At 46.6% G+C, this 10497-nt stretch overlaps 1 protein-coding gene across 2 annotated transcripts in view; it reads left to right on the top strand.

Moving 5' to 3' along the window:
• The first annotated feature begins 991 nt into the window (after positions 1-991).
• The window catches only part of SRGAP1 (SLIT-ROBO Rho GTPase activating protein 1), a 146336-nt gene continuing 136830 nt past the window's right edge, over positions 992-10497 (top strand). Inside the window, exon 1 of one of the 2 annotated variants that reach the window (XM_065048568.1) lies at positions 992-1438. In XM_065048568.1, the coding sequence (XP_064904640.1) occupies positions 1372-1438 (67 nt within the window). In that variant the 5' untranslated portion in view covers positions 992-1371. The remainder of the gene's footprint in view (positions 1439-10497) is intronic. The other variant, XM_065048569.1, reaches the window with a different exon arrangement.

Below are 10497 nucleotides of genomic sequence, written 5' to 3'. Positions count from 1 at the left end.
CATGCACAGCAGCTCAAGGCAGCAGCATTTTGGGTGGCCTCTCACCCTGTTTTGCTCGTTTTTCCCATGAGCTGCAGGGAGTGCCCTACACAGGGGTGCTGGCAGTCCTGCCCTTGAGAACAAGCTGCATCCGGAGGGGAGCACCATGCAGGCCAGGACGGTGGAAGTGAGGCCCACTTTGTTGAGCACCACGGCTCTCCCCTTGGTGCCGCCCTGCCCTGGCCCCTCTGGGTGCTGGCCCTTGGGCACACTGGTGCGGCTCAGCACCGTGCCCTGCCTCCACAGAAACAGGGCAGAAAAGCGGGGTCCCCAAAGGACACATCTCCCCTCCAGCCTCCCCCCTCCCAGTGCGGCTCGGTAGTCGTGGCAGCAGCATGGGGCTTTAACTTTCCCCACCGGATCAAGGGCTTTCTGTCACCCTATCACCACCTCGCACCCCTGTTTCCTGAAGGCACCCGGCCACCATATGCTCGCTGCAGGCCACGGGGCGGGGACGGCGGCCCCGTCCCTCCCGCCTCTGCCCAGGCCCACCGGGCCTGCTAGGCCTCCCGCCGCGGGGCAGCCGTGCAGCGGGGCCTGCGGGCCCGGCCCCGGCGCAGCGGTGGGCGGTGGCCGCGCTCCCGCCCCGGCAGCCGGCAGGGGGAAGGCGGAGCGGGCGCCACCAGGGGCGAAGCGAACGAGGAGCGGAGGCGGGCGGGGAGGCAGGAAGGGAGGAGAGAGCGGCGAGAGGGCGGGGAGAAGTTTATTCCCGGAGACACCTCTCCAGGGCGCGGCGGGGTGCCGCCCCGCGCCAGCCGCTGCTCGGGCTGCGGGGCTGGGACGTGCGCCTCCGCGCTGCCGTCCGGAGTTAGTCACGGCGGGGCGCCGGCCCCGAGTCCCCACCCAGCCGAGCGCGGCGGCATGAGTGACTAGTGCCTCTGGCGTACGGACCGAGCGCGGCCGCCTGCCTCCCTCCCAGCGCCCTCTCCCTCCTTCTCTTCCCCGCTCCCGGGTGCGTGCGGACAGATAACAATGGTGGGGCGCAGCCGCCTGGCCCCCGCCCTCGCCTAGTGGAAGCGGGTGCCCCGCGGCCAGCGGCAGCTCCTCCGCCGCCCCGCCCTGCGGCGGCCCCGGGCCGCGGACCGCGTTGCTGCCGGCAGCGGTGCTCGGAGGCGATGGTGCCCGCACCGGGGTTAGTCTGATCGCCGCGTCTCCGCCTCGCTGCCTCCGGTGCCGGCGGCGCTCCCGCGGGGCCAGCCGCCCGCCGCCGCGCTCGCTCGGGCTCGGGCATCCGATAGAACTTGGGAGCCCCTCCAGAAAAATAATAGTAATTAATAATAATAATTTAAAACAAGGAGAAGAAGGGGGAGAAGCGGAAGAAGCAAGTGGATAATGTCAACCCCGAGCAGATTCAAAAAGGACAAAGAGATTATAGCGGAGTATGAAAGCCAAGTGAAAGGTAAGCGCGAGGGGAGGGCGGCGGCGGGGAGAGCCCCCCCGACGGGGAGAGCCCCCGCGGCGGGCCGGTCGCCCTGCCCGCCCCTTCCCCAGGCTGCGGCCGGCCGAGCCCGGCCCCGCCGCCGCCGCCGCCCGCCGGGCAGTCGGTCCCTGTTGCCTGAACTTCGGGGCGGCGGTGGAGGGGCGTGGGGAGGGGGCGGCGGGCGCTGCCCCCCCACACACACTCCGAGCAGCACCGGTTTGTGTGAGGGGCCGGCGGGGGCTGGGCGGCAGCTGCGGCCGTTGTCCGCTGCCTGGCCCCGGCAGAGTACCTTCCCTTCCTCCACCGACTTCTGTAACGTTGGAGAGGGGGGGGATTAGAAAAATAGAGGCTTGGCAGTTAAACTGAGGAGACAGACAATAGTCAGCCGTGCCCCTTTCTTAAGGCACATGGCTGGTGTCCCCCACCCTCCCCTCAGGGCTGTAGTTTCTGTGTTGAGCTGTGGACGATGGCTAAGAAAGAATCATCCTTGACTATGGAGTGAGCCCTTTCAGCCACCCCAGGAAGTATTTCAGCCTTGCATCGCCCGGCTGTATTGCATCCAACTATTGTGCCAAGGACAGCACTGGCAGACCCTGGCCGGAGCCACCCGTGCTCCCAGACCCTCGAGTTTCCTCACCCAGCATTTCGCTCTCTGCCAGTGTCTTGGGTGGAACGGAGGATGGGAAAGTAGTAGCGTGGGCAGCGGGTTGTGGGTCTCTTAGTGCACATCCGTTTTTTCTGGATGCTGTCGGGGAATATATTGCATAATACACAATTTACAATAAATCCAAGCTTCGAGGGTGGATGCAAACCTGAAATGCAGTGTTTAGAAAGCTCTGCAACACCTGAACTCTGTTGCTTAGAATGATGTGGGTGTGGTCTTGATCTACCTGGTGTGGACCCTCCCTTATGCTGCCGGCGGTCTCTGTGCAGAGATGGAACATGTTCCTACGCAAGTCTGTGGGCTTTGGGAGCCCTCCTGCCCCACGCAGGCAAGGGTTGGGGACCTTCAGACCAAGGTGTCTGAAAGAGGGTGGAAGTAACCACTGCACAGCTCTTCAAAGATTTATTGACTTTATGTAATTGCACTGTGTTTTCTCCTCTTGATCCTGTGAGATCAGATTTTCATGACGATGCTTGGGGTTTTGTTGTTCTTTTTCTGTCTACTAAAGAAACAGGTAGTTTTTGAGTCCTCTTCCTCCTAAGTTTAACTTTTGGTGAAAAATAGCTGTCACCAATGAAAGCCTTTTTGTGTCCAGAAAGGGATTTAGGCTTAAAATAAGGCAGTGAGGATCTTCTCTGAGCTGACAGGTAGGCCAGGAGTCTGTTTGACATGGGCAGGGCTGAGGCAACTCTCACGTAGCTGGTGAATTCGCTGCCATTGAGCCCTTGGAGGACTGGTGCTTCTGCCTCGCTGTGGAGATGGTAGAGATTTGTCTTGATCACTGAGCAGAAAAAATGCTCAAGATCTTCAGCTCTTTGCAGAGTGTGCAGGCTGTTCTTTGCCTCCTCCTAACACGATTGCTATGGCCTCAGCTTTTATTAACTACAGCCAGTTGTTCTATAAGCCATTCTTTTCTTTTGAATAATGAAGAAAGAATGAATAAAGAGAAAATGCCCTTCAGCTACATATATTGGATCATTTCACAAACAACAAAAATTAAAGTAGCAAGCATCTCAGGTAACCTGGCTCCTTGGTGTTATTGGTCTCTCACTGTAATTGCAGAGGGAGGTGACATTTGTAAACATAGCTTAGTAGGAATTTTGCTTGCCTTTGCTGCTTTGTGGTAGTCTGTGGTGTGTCCAGTCCGGACTGCCTCTCCTGAATTGCTGATTGGCAGCTGTTTGAAAAAGTATGCTGGGCTACAAATTTAGCCAGAGCTTCTTTTTCTTTAACCAGCATCACTACAATCGTATTTCAGGTGGCAATAACTGACTGTACTAAGACTTCTTTCTGCTTGATGCTGGCTCAGTGGTACTATAACAAAGTAATGATAGCATTGTGAGATACCTCGAAAATCTTTTTGATATTGGGGTAGTCAAGGGCTAAGGAATCAGTCCTAGTTAGCCAGCAAGGTAGCTTAAGTGAATATAACCACAGGAAATGCAGGTCTCTGTGTACTACCTGCAGTTTCATGCATTGGAATAGGAGAAAGGGTGTGGCCAAAATGCTCTTGCTGCTTATGATTTTTGGTGTTTGCAATGGCTAGATAATTTCTGACTGCTGACATGTTTAGCTGCCTGAAGGATGTGGACAATTTGGCAGCAAACTGGCCGTTTGCGGTCCCCTGGACAAGCACATGTGAAGGAGTGTAACACCACATATATCCCTTACCTTGTTTTGAGACTGCATTGAGCCCAGCGTGCTGAACACCAGTGTTAGCGATTCAGAAACCAGGGTATTGATGTGTGCGTTTGTAAATCCTGTCTTAAGATGTCTCAATATTGATACTGAAGAAAGAGGGGCCTCTAATGTACGTGGCCTGTAGGGTGTGTATATGGTGCCATATTTGGAAATGAGGGTTTAACAGTGTCATTCTTCACATAGCTTTTCTGCTCTTAACTCCTCAAATAGGAAGCAGTAACAGATGTTAATTGTTCTGCCTGATTCCTGGGTGGTGTAAACTGACATCTCCTTGAACTTCTAGCAAGTTGGTTGTTGGCTTTTTAGCAGATTGGCTGGTGCTTTGGTAGAGGTCATACAGGAAGAGTAGAAAGCTTGCAAATGTTACCTCTTTGTCAAGCTGAAGTAGAAAAGGAGCACTTTGATATGTAGGGCAGAACATCTTACTGCCTTTTTTTCTCAACATTCCTGTTCATCAGGCTAACTTTTGTTAAGAGCTATCCTAATTGTTGCAGTAAAGGAATTGTGTTCACTTCCCTGCCCATCATAGAGAAAGCAGAAGGATATTTCTTAAGCATGTCTTAATACTGAGGCTAGATCTGTCTAAGTGGATACCTATACCCATTGTTTTGGAGGATGCAAGGATATTATTATGATATAGGCACTTGAATTTATAGACATAAAGGCGTGTGGGAAGTATTGCTTGGTTCTGTAACTCTTACTCTTTGGAAGTGAGCTATCTTGATACACTTCAGCTCCAGTATGACCTTGCTACTTGATAATTTTACTGAAGCACCTACTTCTCAGAAATGTTTCACTTTCTAATTCAAAAGCTTTAGGAAAGGCTTCAAGAGCTTGTTTATTCAAGAACATTTTGACAGTTCTGAGGAACAATTTATATTATTGTTAAAATTACTTGGGCAATGTGCCTTGTAGACTTTCTGCAGGCTGTATTGAATTACTGAGTAAAATCACTTCTTAAAATATCTCTGATCACCCAGACTATCAGTTTTATGTGTTTTTTTTCTGAAGAATGTGATAGTTTTATAGGCCCTCTGAAGTCATTAGAGGTAGGTTTTCTACCAGCCTTGCTACTAGATTGGGGATTATGACTAAAGGGAATCCTGTTTAAATGAGCAACAGACTGGTGGCATAGTTAGGAGTTGAGTATTAACTTTCTGATATGTGATCCTACTTAAATTTATACACAGCATTCCTTAACTCAAAACTCAATTGACTATAGTAGCCTATTATTATCCCACCTTTTGTATTCTGAGGACCAGCTGCTCCTTGGTACTGCTGATAACGTGAAGTAGTATCTGTTGATGAAGTTACTGAGCAATCCACAGTAGCAAAGAAATACTAGAACACCCTTCTGATGTCCGCATGGGGATCTAAGGTCTGGTTAAGGGTGAGCTAGTGAGATCTCGCTTCAGAAATGTATCTTTCTGGAGAAGAAATGTGTATTAGCAGCAGAGGATCAGGGGTGCTGCTTAATAGCAGTCAGATCACTCAAGTGTTAAACTGGCATGTTTACCTTCTTAAGACTTGTAACTGGCCTTCCATGCACAGGAGAAATATGCTTTGAATAGGGAACCATTGTGCTGAATGGTTATCTGGGCCTGTCTGTTCAGTGAGGTCCTCTGCATGGTCTGAACTGTTGAGGATCTTTAGAATTTAACAGTCTCTTGGTCTTCCTACACAGCTGCATTTCCAGCCAAACAGGACTGAGGGAAGAACTGCTTAGATGCTTCCTCTTTCCACCCTCATTTTCCAGTTGGAAATCACTGAGTGGAAATATAAGCCAAAAAGCAGCTTTGAGAAGGGAGACCCCTCCCTAAGATCAATATATGCGTGGTTGTCTTCAGAACAAAATACTCCTATTTCCCACCAGAAGCAATTTGTTATCACACTGTATTACAATGCCTAATTCATTTTTTTTGGAAAATGAACATTCTAGTGTGTGAAACTGAATTTCAGTTTACCTCGGATTAAAACAATCTAGAATCAAAACAATACCAACGGAAGCCTCTCTGAGGAAAGGCTGACTTCTGAAATACAAATTGGCTTGATGTTTCAGTAAGCTATCTGATCAGTGTTTTGAAAAGACTCTTTGTAATGAAAAATTCTCGAGTGTTATTTCAAAAAATTCTGGTGAATAGCTGCTGGTTTCCAAAGTTTATCAAGTGTGGTTCAGTAGAAATTTTTCTGATCACAGAACCTGACCACAATGATTTTTGTTTTATACAGAAAGGCCATTGTTCTCTGTGCTGGTTTTCAGCTGGAGTTACATGTTTGAGAGACAGGCTAATGAAGGGTAGTTCCTTTTTCTTCCACTACTTTCTTCCTGCTCTCTGATCTTTCCCTTTGGAGTACAAACTTCAGTTGTCCAGGTGAATGTTAATGAGTTTGTAGTTGGCTATGCAGCTGAAAGGGGTATCTGCAGGTTTAGGTAGTTCAGTCGTAAATGAAACAATTATTATTATTTTTTTTTAACCTGTATATTTAGTACTATTACTCTTCGCACAGCTTTCTTGGAATGAGCACTAGGGAACTTGTTTTAGTTCAATACTGTGCACCAAATTATTTTGGGAGTGTGGGGAGCCCTACAAAAAGCCTGCTTCCCAAATATCGTGATTGAGGAACTTCAGAGGTTTGGCCTCTTAGTCTTTTTATGTAACTAAAGGAAAAAAATGCCTTTTCTTTGTACCTTTTTGAAAATACGGCGAACAGGCAGGACAGTAGACTTTTTTCCCTGGTTTGATCATACACTGCAGCTGGTGTCTCCCAGCACTGCAGTGAAACTACATGTATCATTTTATTTAATCCAAAGGTGAATAAAGTCCTAATTGCTGTAGCACACTCGAAAGGGTGAGCAATACTTGGATTGTCTGACCAACACTTCTTTCTGGCAATATGGCAATCATAATGCATGTTTAATGTGTATGTTTTGTGTATATCTGCATTTCTTTTGTTCGTCTCTAAGAAAGTTTTAACTTGCCTCTGACTCTGAAGCAGTTTGGATCCTTTTATGATCGCTTTTTGGGGGCTTTTTTTCCTTTTCAGGCATACTTTCTGTGTGGTTTCACTGTTGCAGAGCAATGCTCTAAATCATTCTAAGCTTCATTTAATTTCCTGCCATTATCTTTTATTGGTCACTTTTTTTATGAACTGAAGTCATAGTTGCTAATAAAGTTAAACTTACAGCTTTGAAATGGCTGTGGTAAGACAGAGTGGGATCCGAATTTCATCTCATTTTCTGCCTCAAACTTTGCTTGGGTAACTTTTTTCCTTTTGTGAAAACTGGTCTCCTTGTCAGTCAGAGGTGATGGATGGAAGCACTGGAGAAAAGTGGGTCAGTGCTGTTGAGACTGGGTAAGAAATCCCCTGCTGATCATTATACAGCCTGTTAGAAATCACTGGCCATGGCTTGACAGTGCAGCACTTCTAATCTCAGTTTCGGACAGGACTGGACATGGGGGAAAGCACAAATGGAGCCAGGCAGGTGTCAGTGGAGGCTCATGTGGTGTTTGTTTTTCCCTTTACGTTTTTTTCAAGCCCCACTACATCCAGCTGTCACACGACTCACATCTAACCTTTCTGGTCTCCCTAGTGGAAATTAGTGCTACCTTAACTTGTATTAATCCCTATTAGAGTCTAATCTTCTCTTACTGCTCAGCTTTCACGGAGCAAAATAGGCTTTGGAGTATAGGGGTTTGGTCTTTTTTGGTGTGAGCGATTAGTCTAAATGTGTTACTAGGGCCCCTCTGCTCCCTGCAGGCTTTGGTCCAGTGGCAGCATTTCCTCTGTCACTGGCTGCTCCCACCCACCAGGTACTGACCCAGCCATCCTGGGATCCCGCTGTGCTCTCTGCTCGGAGCTCTCGAGGCTGATCCGATCAAGCACTGGCCGCCTCCAAGGCCAGGCTGGCTGACCTCGCTCTGTGCTGGTCAGTCCGGGAGCTGTGAGTCATGAATAGCCTGTTCTGCCTGAGACTGCTCTATGTCTTTTCCTTCCTCACTTCTTGTCTCTCAGGCACTGTGCCAAATACCCTGAGGTTCAAGAGATTGTGGGGGTGTGTATGTATGCATGCATACGGATGAAGAGCAACAGCTGAAAACTGGAGGCAGTGGTTGGAGGTGCAGTGTCTGGCATCGCGGCTTGTGTACCGCTGACAGGGATGAGGCAGGTGGGCTGTGCAGTAGCAGGTATTTGGGCTGGAGCACAGAGGGCCATTGCTGAGAGCATTGGACCATCCCTGAGTAAGAGGCCGAGCTGTCTGCACAGGAAGACTGCTTGCTGCGTGTGTTTTACATTACCAAGACTATATCTGGCACCAAAGCCAGAGGAGTTGGTTATCACTGCTCTTTTTCCTTTGTTTCCAAGAGTTAAACAACTGCTGGCCGTTCAGGCAGTTTGTGTGGTGGCTGGGTCCTATGGGAGTGCTCTAGGACAAACAATTCACTTTGATGTGTAGTAATGGGAGCGGTAATCCTGAGGCACCACTTCCTCAGGAATCCACTGTATTCTGCAGTTTGTGGAAGTTATCTTCTGGCAGATAGAGAAGTGTGTCGCAAGTCAGTTGTAGCCACCTGGTAGGCTAAAGGTGGTGTATTAAGTTTTACTGATGCTCTACCCACTAATTCCTTTTGTCCAGGCAAAAGCCATTTTCTATTAGCTATGGCTTAGTAACTGAGCAAAGAAAATATCTTCAATAGCCACTTCCCTCTACTCTGTCCATATCACTATTTCTCAAGCATATACCTGTATGGATTTCAAGGCGCAGTATTCAGTATTGCATCATACAACCGTCTGGAAACCTGGACTTGACCTCAAGGATTTATCATTTGATAAATCCTGAGATGGAGATGCAATCTCTTTATGGAAAATGAAGAATGTTTTGGAAATAACACCAAGGAAATCTAATGTTCTGTTTCTAAGAACTGGTTTGTATATGGGCATGGCCATAACTGTATTACTCTCTGCTAGTCAGTGAGTGCAAACATTATAATTAACAGTTTATCTTCTCTAGAAGGAGAAAACAGTTGTTTTAGTTCATGGTTGGCACAATAAAATCATCCCAGCTTTAATTGCATGTTAATAGGATAGTTGTTGTAGGTAGAAAGAGAAGGTGCTCTTCATAGTCTTTCACTTGAAATATTTGGGCAAGAAAAGAGCTCAGCCTCCTATGTCAGAAAAATACAAAATAAACTCCAGCAAAACCACTTAATGCTCTCAGAAAATGCTGTGGAGAAAGTGTGCGCTTTATGATTTGACTCTGTAATAATCTTATCTGTGAAATGAATTAAGGATGACCTGTGACATTGACTTCTAACTCTATCCAGTGCAGGACAGTACAGCTGGTCTGGTTTTAATGTAGCTCCTCTGAAGGTCTGTGGGTACTTGATTTGCATTTACCTTGATTGTGGCATCTAGGGGGTTGCTTTAAATTAAAGAGGTGAGAAGGGAAAAAAACCTCACAACTTTGACTATAATTTTTCTGGAAAAGATTTCAGTAGAACTTACTTAGAAGTATGATTATGCATTCATCAGTTAGACTATCCCTGTTAACTTTGTTTTCTATTATTGACCAATAAAACCTGTTTGGGTTTCATTTGCAACCTCCTGAGGCTTCCCATTACAGGTGTAGAAATGCTGACAAGCAGGTAGGAAATCTGTATTAGCATATTAAGCAAAACATTCTCAAAATATACTAGACATTTTTTAAATTTGTGAAGTAGAAGTTACAAAAATATAATTAGAACACTTATGGTGTAGCATTTCTTCTTAACTATGTTGTGAATAAAAAGCAAATGCAGCTGGCTTACTGGATGATGACTTTCAGGAAGCAATGATTGTAACTGTGACCCTTTACATAATTAGCTGTTGTGGGAGACATAACTGGCTGCTGCAGATTCATGTAAATGGACTGTCCAGACTCCTTAACTGACTCAGTGCTTACTCATCTGAATTACTCCACGTGTAGGATCTGCTAGAAGACCTTTGGTGCTGTCATGTGGTGGGAGTCTTCAAGATACTGCTTTGACTTGTTTCTTCTGAGGTCTCAGAAGTTGAATGATGCACACTTTTGGCATTGCTCTGTTTCTGTGTTAAACTAAATAAGGAGATATGCTGATCCCCTTTCGCTTTCCAGTGTACATTCTTTCATATGGTAAAAGAAACCAGCCTCTTCTGTTCTAGCCGGTTCAAGATTATCTGCTTCCTGAAAATCAGAGGAATCTGCTCATGTTTACAGAGTACAGCAGAAGTGTAATAAAATTCAGTGATAACTCTTCTATGGCTCTGTTCTTTCAACAGCCTGTCTTCTTACGAGCCTTGCTGTTCTTTTACCCTCTGCCTCTTTTTTAAGAGGAGAGAGGATAAACAATCTAAAGCATTAGGTCAGAGGCAAGATAAAATAAGTGCTCATTCAATACCAAGATGGGCAGGCATCTGAACCAAAACTTTCTAACTCAACAATTAAGTTACTGTTCTGGAAAGTAATAGACAAATTGAAATGATTACAAGCCACTTAATTTTTTTTTTTTTTTTTTTTTTATATTATAGAACAAGAAGATCTATTATTCTGCTTTTTCTGCTAAAAAAAAAGAAACCACTTTAGCCTTTCGGCACTAACTTTTTTTTTTTTTCTTAGATGGTGACTATTCAGTAAATAATCTTCTAGGGAAAGTAT

The sequence above is a fragment of the Columba livia genome, chromosome 1 (genome assembly GCF_036013475.1).
Source record: "Columba livia isolate bColLiv1 breed racing homer chromosome 1, bColLiv1.pat.W.v2, whole genome shotgun sequence".
Lineage (NCBI taxonomy): Eukaryota > Metazoa > Chordata > Aves > Columbiformes > Columbidae > Columba > Columba livia.
This window is presented reverse-complemented; position numbering and strand designations above follow the sequence as displayed.